Source organism: Scyliorhinus canicula, chromosome 11, assembly GCF_902713615.1.
Source record: "Scyliorhinus canicula chromosome 11, sScyCan1.1, whole genome shotgun sequence".
Lineage (NCBI taxonomy): Eukaryota > Metazoa > Chordata > Chondrichthyes > Carcharhiniformes > Scyliorhinidae > Scyliorhinus > Scyliorhinus canicula.
Window position 1 is genome coordinate 97,982,244 of NC_052156.1, and position 18,873 is coordinate 98,001,116.

The 18,873-nt window shown below is 49.4% G+C and overlaps 1 protein-coding gene across 4 annotated transcripts in view; it reads left to right on the forward strand.

Annotated features, from left to right (window-relative positions):
• washc4 (WASH complex subunit 4) overlaps positions 1 to 18,873 on the forward strand; it is a 180,805-nt gene that overhangs the window by 13,434 nt on the left and 148,498 nt on the right. For all 4 annotated transcript variants that reach the window (XM_038810878.1, XM_038810879.1, XM_038810877.1 and 1 more), the window contains exons 3-5: positions 5,404 to 5,457; positions 6,496 to 6,561; positions 6,718 to 6,763. In XM_038810878.1, coding sequence (XP_038666806.1) covers positions 5,404 to 5,457; positions 6,496 to 6,561; positions 6,718 to 6,763 — 166 coding nt within the window. The remainder of the gene's footprint in view (positions 1 to 5,403; positions 5,458 to 6,495; positions 6,562 to 6,717; positions 6,764 to 18,873) is intronic.

The following is an 18,873-nucleotide window of genomic DNA, read 5'->3' on the forward strand; positions in this document are numbered from 1 at the left end:
CTTCCATTCCAAACCCCAACCCCAGACCCAACACGCGGGAAAAGACGGGCACATGACCCAACAGGACCGCACACCACTCCCCAACCCTCCACCAGTGAAAAGAAAAAACGAATAAGCACCCAAATAAACAAATAACAGTCCCAAAAAGCAGAACAGCAAAAAGGCATCATCAAATACAACCAATCAAAGCAAAAGGATACCAAGGAGGACCAAGCCTCCGGACCATGTACATCATTCCCCAGCCCCCAGTCCTCAGTTCGAGTCCAGCTTCTCTGCCTGGACAAAAGCCCAGGCCACCTCCGGAGAGTCAAAGTAGAGCTGGGCGGTCTTTATACGTGACCCAGAGGCGTGCCGGCTGTAACAGGCCAAACTTCACTCCCTTCTTGTGAAGGACTGCCTTCGTCCGATTAAAACCAGCCCTTCTGTTTGCCACCTCCGCACTCCAGTCCTGATAGATCCTGATCTCCGCGTTCTCCCACTTACTACTCCTCTCCTTCTTGGCCCATCTCAGCGCATACTCACGGTCAACAAAGCGGTGGAAACGGACCAGCACCGCCCGAAGCGGCTCGTTTGGCTTGGGTTTCCTCAACAGCACTCGATGGGCACCCTCCAGCTCCAAGGGTCCCTGGAATGACCCCGCACCCATTAGCGAGTTCAGCATCATAGCCACATGGGCTCCCAAATCCGAACCTTCCAGCCCCTCCGGGAGGCCCAGAATCCACAGGTTTTTCGGACGGGAGCGGTTCGCCACCCATCCTCGCTAACCACTTCTTGTGGAGCGCCTCGTGCGACTCCACCTTCACTGCCAGGCCCAGGAGTTCGTCCTCGCTCTCTGAGGCCGTTTTCCGTAGCTCTCGGATCTCCGCACCCTGAGCCGTCTGAGTCGCTGTGAGCTTGTCCAGCGAGGCCTTAAACAGTTCCAGGATCTTGGCCTTCAGCTCTCTGAAGCAGCTCCTGCTGCTCCCGCGCCCACTGCTGCCACGCTGCTGGTTCCCCGCCCGCTGCCATCTTGCTTTTCCTGCCTCGCACCTTTCTCTGCTCCAAAACCGATTTGGTTGTGGACAATTAAACAACCCACTGGAGGAGGAGGCTCCACAAATCCCCATCCTCCATGATGGATGAGCCCAGCATATTTGTGCAAAAGACAAGGCAGAAGCATTCGGAACAATCTTCAACCAGAAGAGCCGAGTGGATGATCCATCTCGGTCTCCTCTGGAGGTCTTCCAGCATCACAGATGTCAGTTGTCAGCGAATATGATTCACTCCACATGATGTGAAGAAACGGCTGAAGGCACTGGATATTGCAAAGCTATGGGCTCTGACAATATTCCGGCAATGGTACTGAAGACTTGTGCTCCAGAACTTACTGCACCCTTAGCCAAGTTGTTCCAGTACAGCTACAACCCGGCAATGTGGAAAATGGCCCAGGTATGTCCTGGACACAATAGAACATAGAACATTACAGCGCAGTACAGGCCCTTCGGCCCACGATGTTGCACCGTCCTGTGAAACCCTTCTAAAGTCCCTCTACACTATTCCCTTATCGTCCATATGCCTATCCAATGACCATTTGAATGCGTTTAGTGTTGGCGAGTCCACTACTGTTGCAGGCAGGGCATTCCACGCCCTTACTACTCTCTGAGTAAAGAACCTACCTCTGACATCTGTCCTACATCTATCTCCCCTCAATTTATAGCTATGTCCCCTCGTGCTGGACATCACCATCCGAGGAAAAAGGCTCTCACTGTCCACCCTATCTAATCCTCTGATCATCTTGTATGGCTCAATTAAGTCACCTCTTAACCTTCTCTCTAACGAAAACAGCCTCAAGTCCTTCAGCCTTTCCTCATATGATCTTCCGTCCATACCAGGCAACATTCTTGTAAATCTCCTCTGTACCCTTTCCAATGCTTCCACATCCTTCCTATAATGTGGCGACCAGAACTGCACACAATACTCCAAATGCGGCTGCACCAGAGTTTTGTACAACTGCAACATGACCTCATGGCTCCGAAACTCAATTCCTCTACCAATAAAAGCTAACACACCATACGCCTTCTTAACAACCCTCTCAACCTGGGTGGCAACTTTCAGGGATCTATGGACATGGACACCGAGATCTCTCTGCTCGTCCACACTACCAAGATTCTTACCATTAGCCCAGTACTCTACCTTCCTGTTATTCCTTCCAAAATGAATCACCTCTCACTTTTCTGCATTAAACTCCATTTGCCACCTGTCAGCCCAGCTCTGCAGCTTATCTATGTCCCTCTGTAACTTGTACAAGAAACAGGACAAATCCAACCAGCCAATCAGTCTACTCTCCATCATCAGTAAAGCGATGGAAGGAGTCATCAACAGTGCTACCAAGCTGGCAGCATGGTGGCGCAGTGGTTAGCACTGCTGTCTCATGGTGCCGAGGTCCCATGTTCGATCCCGGTTCTGGGCCACTGTCCGTGTGGAGTTTGCACATTCTCCCTGTGTTTGCGTGCGTTTCGCCCCCACAACCCAAAGATGTGCAGGGTAGGTGGTTTGGCAACGCTAAATTGCCCCTTAATTGGAAAAAATGAATTGGGTACTTTAAATTTAGAAAAGAAAAACAGTGCTATCAAGCGGGACTTACTCAGCAATAACCTGCTCACGGATGCTCAGTTTGGGTTTCGCCAGGGTCACTCAGCTCCTGACCTCATTGCAGACATGGACCAAATAGCTGAATGCCAGAGGTGAGGTGAGAATGACTACCCATAACATCAAAGTAGCATTTGACCGAGTATAGCTAAACTGGAGTCAATGGAAATCAGGGTGAAAACTTTCCGCTGGTTGGAACCATATCCAGGCTTGAGCGGCAAGTGACAAGTTACATTTGCACCACACAAGTGCCAGGCAATGACTGTCTCCTACATGAGAGGATCTAATCAGCACCCCTTGACATTCAATGGCATTATCATCGTTGAAGCTCCCACAATCAACACCCATTTGTCAGAAACTGAACTGCACCAGGCATATTAATCCTGTGGCTACCAGAGCAGGTATCCTACGCCAAGTAACTCACCACCTGCCCTACCCCAAAACTTGTCCACCATCTACAAGGCACAAGTCAGGAGTGTAATGGATGAGTTCAACTCGAACAACACTCAAGCTGAACACCATCCAGACGAAAGCAGCTAGCTTGATTGCAACCCTTCCACAAATATTCTTATCAATCCACCACTGACGAAGAGTGAGATACACATATGAGTGAGAAGGGAATAGAGGGTTGTGATGGTAAATTTAGAGAAGATGGGAGGAGGCTCAAGTGGAGCATAAACACCAACATGGACTGGTTAGGCTGAGTGGTCTTTTTCTGTGCTGTATATCCTGTGTAAAATGCCAACTTAAGTATTGCAGTTCTGCAATTTCCGAGTGAGGGGCTTGTATTTGTTCAGGACCATTCTTCATCATAAGTGGAGTTATTCATGGGCTGTTAACGATCTAAATTGAATTGAATTTGATATATAAAAATATAAAGCAACATAGAAAACTATTGGTAAAAAATGACTATGAAACTGTTGGATCGTCATTTAAAACTGAATTGGTTCCGTAACGGCCTACAAGGAAGGAAACCTGTATACTCAGTGTGGATTTTTTATAATTCCTGTACTTTTAACTGTCCCCGAATGGCTGGCAAGCCAGTCAGACTGCCCTTTGACTGCCCTGATTTCCACTGATTCCAGTTTAGCTAGGGCTCCTTGATGCCAGAGGATACCGGGACAACTTGTCACTACTTTTAATACCATCGTTCTACCAATTGCAATGAAGTCCTGTGTGAAAATGCATTCTAGATATCGCCTTCTAATAATTTAAAACTGTAGGACAGAAGTTAATGAAGGTGTTACCAGTGGTAAAACTTCAGTTTATCATCAAATCAGTTTTTAAATGCAAAGCTTCCACTGCAGCTATGGGGATAGATTTCTTCATGTTCTGCTATGAAATTATAAAAATGGTTGTTGTTGATTTCATTTTTGTCACTTACTGAGGTGTTATATCTAAAATTCCTCTGCTAAAACTCTCGCTCGAGTGGCAGCACGGTAGTATAGTGGTTAGAACAATTGTTTCACAGCTCCAGGGTCCTAGGTTCGATTCCCGGCTTGGGTCACTGTCTGTGAGTCTGCACGTTCTCCCCGTGTCTGCGTGGGTTTCCTCCGGGTGCTCCGGTTTCCTCCCACAGTCCAAAGATGTGCAGGTTAGGTGGATTGGCCATGGTAAATTGCCCTTAGTGGCTAAAATTGCCCTTCGTGTTGGGTGGGGTTACGGGGGTAGGGTGGAGGTGTGGTCTTGGGTAGGGTGCTCTTTCCAAGAGCCGGTGCAGACTCGATGGGCCGAATGGCTTCCTTCTGCAATGTAAACTCTATGAAACTATGAAGTCTGTAGAGGAATATGCTAGGTTAAGTGAATGGGCTAGGGTCTGGCAGATGGAATACAATGTTGACAAATGTGAGGTTATCCATTTTGGTAGGAATAACAGCAAAAGGGATTATTATTTAAATGATAAAATATTAAAACATGCTGCTGTGCAGAGAGACCTGGGTGTGCTAGTGCATGAGTCACAAAAAGTTGGTTTACAGGTGCAACAGGTGATTAAGAAGGCAAATGGAGTTTTGGTCTTCATTGCCAGAGGGGTGGAGTTTAAGACTAGGGAGGTTATGCTGTAATTGTATAAGGTGTTAATGAGGCCACACCTAGAGTATTGTGTTTAGTTTTAGTCTCCTTACCTGAGAAAGGACGTACTGGGCTGGGGTGTGTGCAGAGGAGATTCACTAGGTTAATCCCAGAGTTGAAGGGGTTGGATTACGAGGAGAGGTTGAGGGATTATGAGGAGGGACTGTACTCGTTGGAATTTAGAAGGATGCGGGGGGGATCTTATAGAAACATATAAAATTATGAAGGGAATAGATAGGATAGATGCGGGCAGGTTGTTTCCACTGGCGGGTGAAAGCAGAACTAGGGGGCATAGCCTCAAAATAAGGGAAAGTAGATTTAGGACTGGGTTTAGGAGGAACTTCTTCACCCAAAGGGTTGTGAAGCAATGGAATTCCTTGCCCAGTGAAGCAGTTGAGGCTCCTTCATTAAATGTTTTTAAGATAAAGACTTCTTGTGATATTTGCGGCTGAATGCTGTCAATGTCTGCATGGCTATAACTGCAACTAGTTGAGGGAGCATTGGGTGACTGACACCATGTCAAAATATCCCAGCAGGGAAATTGCTGCCTTGACAGGAAGGGGAAAGTATCCAAGAGGAAAGTAGGATGTCAGTGTTGTTCAGTGAGTATCACTGCATGGTTCAGTTATCTATCATGGTCACATAGAATAAATAACTTGACTCTTCTGGTTAAACAATTGTTAAAAATGTTTTTCTTTTGTTTAGCTTTTGCCGTATGAACAATCCTCATTACTGGAACTTATTAAAACTGAAAACAGAGTAAGTTGACACCAGTCTCTAAAGTGGTCAGTTACAGCATTAAATATTACATTACGTTATTACATTACATTAGTTATATTTCTAAACTATCAATAAAGTCTTGCGGATTTATGTATCTGTTTGCATTTTTGGTGGGTGGTTCAAGTTGGAAGAAGCAGCTTGGCGTACATGCTGAGTAAATTTGTTTTGGCCTTTGTTACTAGGCTCAGGCCCCTGACTGTCCCCTCTGCCCTCCTGTATACTGGCTCCATACAGTCCTTGCTTAATGGATTTCTGATAACAAGGGGTATTAAGAAGGGGGATGGTGTGAGAATGGGGGGGGGGGAAATGGCATGGGGTTGACATTGGGGGGGCGGTTAGGAGGTGTACATCATGGGAAGAGGGGCAGCATGGAAGGGGTTGCGAGGGCATGGGAAGGAGGGAAATGTGGTGTGGGGGGCAGCATCAGGGAATAGAGGGAGGGCAGAGTTGACACAGGTGGGAGGAGACCACACAGGATGGTGTGGTACAGTGTAGACATGGGGCAGGATGCAGATGGGAAGGGGGGAGACTGCATACAGTTGCGGAAGGGAGGATATGAAGGAAGAAAAGTGATTGAAACGACATGGGGATTTAAAATAAGGACTTTTGCAATAAAGGGGCCTCTGCTTGTTTTACATAGTTTTTTGATAAAAAGGTAATATTTTTAATATTAGGATTGAGACATGGCAAATGACTTCTCAAGCAGCTATTAATAAACATTCAGCAAGTGTGTTTCTGGCTGATGAAACATGGAAACCAATTGAAGTTTGTGTGTTTTAAAGAGTTCAGCTAATGCGACTTTGATCAGTATATTTGTAAAAAGGATTTCTCTGGAAAGTTTCTGCACAAAATCAAGTTTAAGTGACAGTTGTGTTTTTATGTTGGATGACTCCAAATTTAAATATTTAGCATTAAAAGGGGTAACTATAAAAACCTAACATTTTGAGCTAGTTGCTGCATGTGGATAGTAGTTATGATTTGAATGGTTGCTAATTAAATGGATATAATCATTTGTAGGTCCTGAATAAAGTGATTACGGTTTATGCTGCTCTGTGCTGTGAAGTAAAGAAATTGAAATATGAGGTAAGAGAACTTATCACATTTTGTTTCCTTTCATTGCGCAGCATTGTTTAAAGTTATGGTAAAATTACCGTGTTGCGTTACTGTTTCATGCAGAGATATATGTTCTGGCAAAATCTTTTATATCTGATATTTTAAAAGTATTTTTGTGTCTTTCAGGCTGAAACAAAGTTTTACAATGGGCTTCTCTTCTATGGAGAAGGAGGTTAGTTATGCTCTTCTATTTGAAATGTGTACATTTGCATCCTCATCGGGAGGGTGCAGAATATGCTGCAGAGGGAAGGACGGGAGCAGATGTTGTAGTATAACATAACGTATTGATCTCCTGTGGTTAGATTTTCAGGTGTTAGGTAGACACCTCAAGAATAAAACCTCCAAAGTAGTAATGTTTGGATTACTCCCTGTGCCACAAGCTAATCAAAGTAGAAATCTACAGATAGGGAGGATCACCTTGTGGCAGAAGCATAGGGCAGGAGGGAAATCTTCAGATTCTTGAAATATCGTGACTGTTTTTTCTGCAGGAGGCACCTTTTCAAAAGACGTGGGTTGCACCTAAACAGGCGGCACGGTGGTTAGCACTGCTGCCTCTCAGCACTAGGGACCCAGGTTCAATTCTGGCCTTGGGTGATTTGTGGAGTTTGCATGTTCTTCCCATGTCTGTGTGGGTTTCTTCCAGGTGCCTTAGTTTCCTCCCGTAGTCCAAAGATGTGCAGGTCGATGGATTGGCCATGCTAAATTGCCCCTTAGTGCCCAACGGTTAGGTGACGTTACAGGGAAGTAGACCGAGGTTCGGATCTACTTTTGGAGGGCCAGTGCAGAACCAAAAGGCTTGAATGGCCTCCTGCATTGTAGAGATTCTATAATCTATATGTTCTAGGACTGGGACGAGTGTCCTCACAGGGAGGTTCACGACAATGATTGGAAGGGTTTAAACTAAACTTGCAGGGCAATGGGAGAGGAAGAAGGTTACTGAAGGGAGTATGTTGGATAGTATTTGAGAAAGGGGGAGTACCATATTTGATAGGAGCAGATTAGGATTATGAGGAAAACAAAGACAAATTTAGAATGCATGTAACACAAAATGTCATGTATCAGGTTGGTGAGGTACAAGCATAAATTGCTATGTATGAACATGATACATTGGCAATATCTGAAGTGATGCTTTAAACTTGAGTACTGGGCACTTGATATTCAAGGATGTCAGCTGTTCAGAAAAGAGAAGAAAGGAAAAAAGGGGAGATGAGGCGGTAATGCTGATTAGGGAAAGCATTGTAATGTTGCAAAGAGAGTGTATCATTCATGGGGCAAGAACAGAATTCATGCTGGGGCACTCGACAGCGGATCGCTGGTTTCTTGCTCGAACCTGGGCAGCATGGTAGCATGGTGGTTAGCATTAATGCTTCACAGCTCCAGGGTCCCAGGTTCGATTCCCGGCTGGGTCACTGTCTGTGTGGAGTCTGCACGTCCTCCCCGTGTGTGCGTGGGTTTCCTCCGGGTGCTCCGGTTTCCTCCCACAGTCTAAAGATGTGCGGGTTAGGTGGATTGGCCATGCTAAATTGCCCGTAGTGTCCTAATAGTAAGGTTAAGGGGGGGGGAGTTGTTGGGGTACGGGTATAGGGCGGATACGTAGATTTGAGTAGGGTGATCATTGCTCGGCACAACATCGAGGGCCGAAGGGCCTGTTCTGTGCTGTACTGTTCTATGTTCTATGAACCGAGCATAGAGTGCATTGAGTTTATCGGAGAGGTGTGCGTTGCTGCAGGAGATACTCCTCAGCTTTGCTTTGTAGCCCGCATGTTGTTTAGACCTTGCTGCAACTGCTGAGAGTCTGTAACGCTAGTCTGTGACTCCAGCTTGGTCTGATATTCTCTGTTGGCATCCCGGATGACTTTGCGTAGGTCTAACCAGTGGGCAGCACGGTAGCATGGTGGTTAGCATAAATGCTTCACAGCTCCAGGGTCCCAGGTTCGATTCCCGGCTGGGTCACTGTCTGTGTGGAGTCTGCACGTCCTCCCCGTGTGTGCGTGGGTTTCCTCCGGGTGCTCCGGTTTCCTCCCACAGTCCAAAGATGTGCGGGTTAGGTGGATTGGCCATGCTAAATTGCCCGTAGTGTCCTAATAGTAAGGTTAAGGGGGGGAGTTGTTGGGTTACGGGTATAGGGTGGATACGTGGGTTTGAGTAGGGTGATCATTGCTCGGCACAACATTGAGGGCCGAAGGGCCTGTTCTGTGCTGTACTGTTCTATAATCTATAAACCTGGATAGGTCAGGGTCATCTGACTTGAACGCCTCAGACCTGTCCTTCAGTAGGGAGTAAATCTCGCGATTGAGCCATGGTTTCATAGAACATAGAACAGTACAGCACAGAACAGGCCCTTCGGCCCTCGATGTTGTGCCGAGCAATGATCACCCTACTTAAACCCACGTAACCCGTATACCCGTAACCCAACAATCCCCCCATTAACCTTACACTACGGGCAATTTAGCATGGCCAATGCATGCAGTCGACCACACATTTGCTGATTAAACCTGTGACAGTGGTGGCATACTCATTTAAGTTGGTCGCTGAGTTCTTAAATATGGACCAGTCCACTGTCTCCAAGCAGTCATATAGGAGCTCTTCTGTTTCCTCGGACCAGCACTACACGACCTTCTTAGCTGGATTTTCTCGCTTTAGTTTCTGCTTGTATGCTGGGAGAAGGAGCACCGTCTTATGGTCTGATTTTCCAAAGTGTGGTCGGGGCATGGAACGGTCGGCACCCTTGAATTTTGAGTAGCAGTAATCAAGAGTGGCACAGGAAATGGGCTGGTGGAATTTTGGTAGTGCACTCTTGAGGTTGACCTTGTTGAAGTCCCCGGCCACGATTAACAAGGCCTCTGGGTGTTCTGTTTTGTTGTTGTTTATAACTGTGTACAGTTTGACCAGCGCCGCCTTCACTTCTGCCTGGGGTGGGATGTAGACTGCTGTGATAATGGCTGAAGTGAACTCGCGTGGAAGATAGTATGGACGGCGCTTCACAGTCAGGTATTCTAGGTCTGGGGAGCAGTAGGTCGCCAGGAAAGAAATACTGTTCAAATCTGCAAATATTAGTGGTAGGTCAGAGGATTGCTGGTTTTTAAAATCTGTTTTTTAAATCTTTAGATAATGGATCTGGATCGGCGCAGGCTGGGAGGGCCGAAGGGCCTGTTCCTGTGCTGTAATTTTCCTTGTTCTTTGTTCAAAGAATAACTAAAAAGATAAGAGGCAGAAAAAAGAGAGTACAAAAGAAAGCTAGCCAATGAGGTAAAAACAGACAGAAAGAGTTTCTACAAGTTTTTAAATAGAAAAATAATAAATTGAGCTGGTGTTGGTCATCTAGAGAGTGAGTCTGGGGAATCAATCATCGAAAACAAATAGTGGAAGTGTTGAACAATTATTTTGTGTCTGTCTTCAATGCATAAAACTTGCCGATCTTCCCAAAGATACTAAATAATGAAGAGGTGATAGGGACGGATGAATTGAACAATCACCATCACCAGGGAAAAGGTACTAGAAAACACTTAGAGAATACTGACGAGACCCCAGTCCTACATCCTAGAGTCTTAAAAGAAGTGGTGGCACAGTTAGTAGGTGCATTGGTTATAATCTTACAAAATAATCTTCCTTGGATTCTGGAATGGTCGCAGTGGATTGGAAAATAGCTATTGTAACACCTCAAGAAAGGGGGAGGCAGAATGCAGGAAACTATAGGTCAGTTAGCCTAACATCTGCCATAGGGAAAATGCTACAATACATAATTTTTTTATTTTTTTTTACAAACAATTTTATTGAGGTATTTTAGGCATATAGAAAAAATGACATTGTACAGTACAAACAAAAAAAGAAGTGAAGACACAAATTCCACATTAAACATAATGCAAACCACGGCTCTGTTCACGCACGGACCTGCCTCAATATCCCCCTACTCTACTCTACCGCCCCTCCCCCCCTCCCCCTGCTGAAGCTTACTCCTCTGCGAAGAAGTCAATAAATGGCTGCCACGTTCGGGCGAACACTAGTAGCCAACTTCTCAAGGCGAACGTGACTTTCTCTAGGCCAAGAAAGCTCGCCATGTCCGATAGCCATACTTCAGCCCTTGGGGGCTTTGAGTCCCTCCATGCTAACAGTATTCGTCGCCGGGCTACCAGGGAAGCAAAGGCCAGAACATCGGCCTTCCTCTCTTCCTGAACTCCCGGGTCCTCCGAAACTCCAAAGATTGCCACCCAATCGAGCAGGTGGAGTACCGTGCTGGCCAAAGCGGCAGAGGCGCCGTGACCAGGGCTGCTAAGCTAGTGCCCCTCATCCAAGCTCATTACCGCCCCAGTTTTCAACACCCGGGACATGACATCTGCGAATCCTTGCCAATACCCCCCGAGTTTAGGGCACAACTGGAACATGTGTACATGGTTAGCCGGCCCTCCGGTGCATCTAGCACACTTGTCCTCCAGCCCGAAGAATTTATTCATCCGGGCCACCTTCATGTGGGCCCGGTGCACAACCTTAAACTGGATCAGGCTGAGCCTGGCTCATGTTGCGGTCGTGTTTACTCTGCTCAGGGCTTCTGCCCAAATACCGTCCTCCAGCTCCCTCCCGAGCTCCTCCTCCCACTTAAGCTTCTGGTCCTCGCTCTGCGTATCCTCAGCTCTCATTAGCTCCTTTTAGACGCCTGAAACTCTACCCTCTCCCACCTCTCCCCTAGAAACTACCCTGTCCTGCCTCCCCTTCGGCGGGAGACGTGGGAAGGACATAGAACATAGAACATAGAACAGTACAGCACAGAACAGGCCCTTCGGCCCTCAATGTTGTGCCGAGCCATGATCACCCTACTCAAACCCACGTATCCACCCTATACCCGTAACCCAACAACCCCCCCCATTAACCTTACTTTTATTAGAACACTACGGGCAATTTAGCATGGCCAATCCACCTAACCCGCACATCTTTGGACTGTGGGAGGAAACCGGAGCACCCGGAGGAAACCCACGCACACAGGGGGAGGACGTGCAGACTCCACACAGACAGTGACCCAGCCGGGAATCGAACCTGGGACCCTGGAGCTGTGAAGCATTTATGCTAACCACCATGCTACCCTGCTGCCCCTACGCGCACCAGACGGCACCAGTCTGTGTACAAAATCCCTCGCCTGCAAGTATCGAAAGTCGTTCCCTCTCGTCAGCCCAAACTTCTCCTCCAGCACCCTCATGCTCGAAAAGCTCCCTTCCGGGAACAGATCTCCCATCCTCACAATCCCCGCCCTCCTCCACAGTCGATACCCCCCCCCGTCCATGTTCCCCGGGGCAAATCGGTGGTTGCCGCAGATTGGGGTCCACACCGATGCTCTTACCTCCCCTACATGCCTCCTCCACTGGCCCCAGATCCGAAGAGCCACCACCAGTATTGGGCTGGTGGAGTACCGTGCCGGCCAAAGCGGCAGAGGCGCTGTGACCAGGGCTGCTAAGCTAGTGCCCCTGCACGAAGCACCCTCCATCCGCTCCCAAACCCACCCTGCACCCACCACCCATTTCCATATCATCGCTATGTTGGCCATCCGGTAATAGCTGCTGAAGTTTGGCAACGCCAGCCCCCCTTCTCCTCTGCTCCTTTCAAGCATCACCCTCTTCACCCGTGGGGACTTCCCGCCCAGACAAATCCCAGAATAATTTTATTCAGCCTCTTAAAGAAGGACCGCGGGACAAAGATGGGGAGACACTGAAAAACAAACAAGAACAGCGGGAGAATCGTCATCTTAACAGTCTGCACCCTCCCCGCCAATGACAGCGGGAGCGCATCCCACCTCCGTAACCCCTACCCTAATCTAACTATATGGACACCCCCCATCTGGCTCCCGTTGACTAGCTGCACTCAGCTAGCCTGGCGCTCCCAGCCTCGGCTCCAGCCCGTCTCCCACAGATTGTTCCCAGTCACCCCTCCCCCGACCCCTCCACACCACTTCCCCAGATCAGCCCTACTTAAGCAGACACTCTATACAAGTCATGAACAACCCCCACAATAGCACAATTCAAGTTAAACAAGGAAAAAAGAGATAGGAAATAACAGGCACTCTTCAGTCCTTCCCATACAGACACAGAAAAAAAATTGCACAAAGTTTCCCTGAAGCACCCATTTTAACCCAACCCTTTTAACTGTTTCCTTTATTAATTCCCCCCCAGCCAAACTCCAACTAAGCAAAGAGCCCAAACAGGAAACATTCAGGTAAACCACGCAAACAGCACGTAAAAAACAACCACAAAAAAAATATATCCCAAAACGGGAGAGACACCACATATACTTAAAAGCTCTAACATGAGTCCAAACGTCCTCAGCTCAGGGCCTGCCCTTGCTTCTTAACGAAGTCCATCGCCTCTTCAGGTTCCTCGAAATAGTGGTGCTGACCCTTATACGCAAACCACAGTCGTGCCGGAAAAAGCAGCCCGAATTTCACCTTGTTTTTATACAGTATCTCCTTCACCTGCCTGTAGCCCCCCCCCCCCCCCCCCTCCCCCCCCCCCCCCCCCCCCCCCCCCCCCCCCCCCTCCTCCTGGCCATCTCAGCGCTCAATCCCTGGTACACACGGACAGCGTCTAGTCCCTCTGCCCCCTCCGGGAGGTCTACGATTCTCACGTTCTGTCGGCGAGATCTGTTGTCCAGGTCCTCCAGCCTTTCCAAAAGCACTTTTTGCTGGTCCCTCAGCCTCTGAATTTCCACATCCGCCACCGTTTGAAAGTCAGCCTGCTCCTCAACTGACTTCTCCAACTGCTGGAGCTTCTCAGTCTGATCATCCAGCCTTTTTCCCATCCGATCAATCGACTTCTGAAGCGGCTCCAAGTTGTCACGTTTCAAAGCTAAAACGCCCTCCTGCATAGTCTGCAGCAGCTGCCCCATTGTGGGCTGGGCTGTCGGCTCCTTGCTGTGAACACCAGCCATGCTGGTCTCTCTCACAGCCTCCACTGTGCCCTTACTCGACCACTTCTTCTGCTGTTTATGGTCCCTCTGGCTTCTTAGGTCCATACAATTCTGTATGGGTCCAGTGCCTGAGTACCATTGCTTTCCAGTTCTGCGCTCAAAAGCGCAAAAAAGTCAGGGGAAAAGGTCCAAAAGTCCGACCGAAACGGGAGCCACCAAATGTGCAACATACTCCCTCATAGCTGCCACCGGAAGTTGCTAGAATATATTATTGAGACAATAATGGGGCTGGTTTAGCACAGTGGGCTAAACAGCTGGCGTGTAATTTAGAACAAGGCCAGCAGCGCGGGTTCAATTTCCGTACCGGCCTCCCCGAACAGGCACCAGAATGTGGCGACGAGGGGCTTTTCGCAGCAACTTCATTGAAGCCGACTTGTGACAAGCATTTATTATGGAGAAAATCTTGCAATGCGAACATGGCTTTATGAAAAAGAAATCATATTTACCTTACTTGTTAGATTCTGTGGGTAAAGTAACATTCAAAGTGGATAGAGGGGAACCACTCGATGTGGTACACTTGAATTTCCAAAAGACAATTTATAAGATGCCAAGTCAAAGGTACAAGCTAGCAGCACATGTGATAGGGGTAACATTATGGATAACAGGAAGCAGCGAATGGGCGTAAATGGGTATATTTCAGATTGGTAAACTGTAAATAATGAAGTGCCACAGGGATCAGTGCTGGATCCTCAACTATTTCCAGTCCAGACTTGGATGAAGAACCAAATATGTAAACCAGGGGCTGGTTTAGCACAGGGCTAAATAGCTGGGTTTTAAAGCAGACCAAGGCAGGCCAGCAGCATGGTTCAATTCCCGTACCAGCCTCCCCGAACAGGCACCGGAATGTGGCGACAAGGGGCTTTCCACAGTAACTTCATTTGAAGCCTACTTGTGACAATAAGCGATTTTCAAATGTATGATAGCTAAATTTTCCAATGATACCAAGATAGGGAGGAAAGTAAGTTGTCAAGAGGAGGTAGAGTGTCTGCAAAGACAAAGAACAAAGAAAATTACAGCACAGGAACAGGCCCTTCGGCCCTCCCAGCCTGCGCCGATCCAGATCCTTTATCTAAACCTGTCTCCTATTTTCCACGGTCTACTTACCTCTGTTCCCGCCCGTTCATATACCTGTCCAGATGCATCTTAAATGATGCTATCGTGCCCGCCTCTACCACCTCCGCTGGTAAAGCGTTCCAGGCACCCACCACCCTCTGCGTAAAAAACTTTCCACGCACATCTCCCTTAAACTTTCCCCCTCTCACCTTGAAATCGTAACCCCCTTGTAACTGACACCCCCACTTTTGGGAAAAGCTTGTTGCTATCCACCCTGTCCATAACTCTCATAATTTTGTAGACCTCAATCAGGTCCCCCATCAACCTCCGTCTTTCCAACGAAAACAATCCTAATCTACTCAACCTTTCTTCAAAGCTAGCACCCTCCATACCAAGCAACATCCTGGTGAACCTCCTCTGCACCCTCTCCAAAGCATCCACATCCTTCTGGTAATGTGGCGACCAGAACTGCACGCAGTATTCCAAATGTGGTCGAACCAAAGTCCTATACAACTGTAACATGACCTGCCAACTCTTGTACTCAATACAGGGGGTGTGGGGGGGGGGGATTGTGGAACGTCGGGGGGGGGGGGGGGGTTGTGGAATGTCAGGGGACTGAATGGGCCGGTTAAGAGGGCGCGGGTGTTCGCACACTAGCGGGCTCTGAGGGCGGACATAATTATGTTGCAGGAGACACATCTGAAAGTGTCTGACCAGACCAGGCTAAGGAAGGGCTGGATTAGCCAGGTCTTCCACTCGGACTTGGACTTGAAGTCCAGGGGGGTGGCAATCATGATCAGCAATTTGAGGCGGAGGGCATACCTGCAGACAGGGGGGGAAGATACCTGATGGTACGGGGCAGACTGGAGGGGAGAACAGTGGTGCTGGTGAATATATATGCCCCGAATGCTTCACAGCTCCAGGGTCCCAGGTTCGATTCCCGGCTGGGTCACTGTCTGCACGTCCTCTCCGTGTGTGCGTGGGTTTCCTCCGGGTGCTCCGGTTTCCTCCCACAGTCCAAAGATGTGCGGGTTAGGTGGATTGGCCATGCTAAATTGCCCGTAGTGTAAGGTTAATGGGGGGATTGTTGGGTTACGGGTATACGGGTTACGTGGGTTTAAGTAGGGTGATCATGGCTCGGCACAACATCGAGGGCCGAAGGGCCTGTTCTGTGCTGTACTGTTCTATGTTCTATGTTCTATGAACTGGGATGACGTGGACTTCATTAAAAGAGTGCTGGGGAAGATCCCGGACCTGGACTCTCGCAGGCTAATAATGGGGGGGACTTTAACATGGTCCTTGACCCAGCTTTGGATCGGTCGTGTCCCAGAACGGGTAGACTCCCAGCAATGGCAAGGGAGCTGAAAGGGTTTATGGAGCAAATGGGGGCAGTGGACCCCTGGAGAGCCAGACAGCCGACAGGAAGGGGCTACTCGTTTTACTCGCACGTCCATAAAGTTTATTCTAGGATAGATTTCTTCGTACTAAGCAGGGATTGTATAGGGGAGGTATAGGGGAGCGAACTACCAACGCCCGTAATGGAGGCTAGACTGCTGTCGGAGGAGGGGATCTGTGAGAGGCTTCGGAGGTGTATGCAAAATTACCTGCAGGTGAATAACACGGGGGAGGTCTCAGCGGCGACCCTGTGGGAGGCGCTAAAGGCAATAGTGCGAGGGAGCTGATTTCAATTGGGGCCTATTGAGCCAAGGCAGACAGGGCAGAGATGGATAGATTGGTCAGAGAAATGGGTCGGATAGATGAAGAGCACGCGGAGTCCCTGGGGGAGGTTTTACTCGGAGAGGCAGAGACTACAGGCGGAACTGGGGGCACTGTCCACGAGTAGGGCTGTGGAACAGCTTAGGAAGGCGAGGGGCGTGGTGTACGAGCCTGGGGAAAAGGCTAGCAGACTGTTAGCGCAGCAACTCAGGAAGAGGGAGGCGGCCAGGGAAATAAGTAGAGTGATGGATGGGGAGGGGCGCAAAGTGGAGGACCCGGCAGGATTGAATAAGATATTCCGGGACTTCTATCGCAAGCTGTATACTTCGGAGCCGCCGGAAGAACCGGAGGAGATGAAAAGGTTTCTGGATGGGTTAACATTCCCAACAGTAGGTGGGGGGGCGAGTGGATGAGCTGGGGGCCCCGATTAGAGTGGAGGAGGTATTGGGGGGCCTAAAGGCCATGCAGTCGGGGAAAGCCCTGGGGCCGGATGGATACCCAGTAGAGTTCTGTAGGAAGTTTTCTGAGCTGGTGGGCCCGGTCTTGGTGAGGGTTTTCAATGAGGCAAGGGACAGAGGGACCCTGCCGCCGACAATGTCGCAAGCCACTATATCACTGATATTGAAGCGGGGTAAAGACCCGGAGGCGTGCGGGTCCTACAGGCCAATCTCCCTGATTAATGTTGACGCCAAGCTCCTGGCAAAGGTACTGGCGGTTAGAATGGAGGACTGCGTACCGGAGGTGATTGGGGAGGACCAAACTGGGTTTGTGAAAGGTAGGCAGCTGGCGGGCAACCTGAGAAGATTACTTAATGTGATAATGATGCCCCCGGCGGGCAGGGAGGTGGAGGTAGTGGTGGCGATGGACACCGAGAAGGCCTTTGACCGGGTGGAGTGGGACTATCTATGGGAGGTGCTCGGACGGTTTGGGTTCGGGGAGGGACTGGTGAAATGGATCAAATTATTATATCAGGCCCCGAAGGCCAGCGTCAGGACTAACAGAGAAGTGTCGGAGTACTTTAGGCTGTACCGAGGGACCAGACAGGGCTGCCCGCTCTCCCCGCTGCTGTTTGCGCTGGCCATAGAGCCGCTGGCGATTACGCTGAGAGCCGCAGAGGGTTGGAAGGGGATGGTGAGGGGCGGGGTAAAACATAGGATCTCTCTTTACGCAGATGACCTGCTCCTGTACGTGTCGGACCCCGTGGCCGGGTTGGGAAGTATTCTGGGAATGTTGAGAAAGTTCGGCCAGTTTTCAGGATACAAATTAAATATGGCCAAGAGTGAAATGTTTGTGGTACAGGCAAGGGGCCAGGAGAACAGATTGAGAGGGCTACCGTTTAGGCTGGTTGAGGAAAATTTCCGGTATTTGCGAATCCAGGTTGCACGAGACTGGGGCAGGCTGCACAAGTTAAATTTGGCCAGGGTGGTGGAGCAAATGAGTTTCGGAGATGGGATGCACTCCCGCTGTCGCTGGCAGGGAGGGTGCAGACTGTAAAGATGACAATCCTCCCTAGATTTCTGTTTGTTTTTCAGTGCCTCCCGAACTTTGTCCCACAGTCCTTCTTCAAAAGAGTTAACAGGATGATCATGAGCTTTGTCTGGGCGGGAAAATCCCCGCGGGTGAAGAAGGCGATGCTGGAGAGGAACCGCAGCGAGGGAGGGCTGGCTTTGCCGAGTCTGATTAATTATTACTGGCGGCCAACATCGCTTTGATAAGGAAGTGGATGGTGGGTACGGGGTCTATCTGGGAGCGGGTGGAGGCGGCTTCGTTCAGGGGCTCCAGCTTTGCAGCCCTGGTCACGGCTCCTCTACCGCTGCCACCGGCCAGGTACTCCACCAGCCCGGTAGTGGTGGTGACCCTGCTGATATGGGGACAGTGGAGGAGGCATGTAGGGGAGACGGCGACATCGGTTTGGGCGCCAATCTGCGACAACCATCGGTTTGTCCATGGGAGTATGGATGGGGGGTTTCGAGCATGGCGGCGGGCGGGGGTGGGAAGGGTGGGCGATATGTTCCTGGAAGAGAGCTTTGCAAGTTTGAGGAGCTTGGAGGAGAAATTTGGGCTGGTAAGGGGAAATGATTTTAGGTACCTACTGTTGCGGGACTTTGTTCGTAGACAGGTCCCATCTTTCCCACGCCTCCCGCCAATGGGGATCCAAGACAGAATAGTCTCTAGGGGGGGAAGAAGGGGAGGGTAGAGTCTCTGATATTTATAAGGTGCTCATGAGGGAGGAAGGGTCCCAGACGGAGGAACTGAAACTCAAATGGGAGGAGTAGCTGGGCGGGGAAATGGAGGACGGGCTGTGGGCAGAGGCCCTGAGTAGGGTAAATTTGACAGCGACATGTGCCAGGCTTGGGCTGATTCAATTTAAGGTCGTTCACCGGGCCCACGTGACGGTGGCTCGGATGAGCAAATTCTTCGGGATAGAGGGCAAATGCGCTAGGTGCGCGGGAGGACCAGCGAACCACGTTCACATGTTTTGGGCATGCCCTAAGCTTAGGGGGTACTGGGAGGGATTTGCGGGCGTCATGTCCCGGGTGCTAAAAACAAGGGTGGCGATGGGTC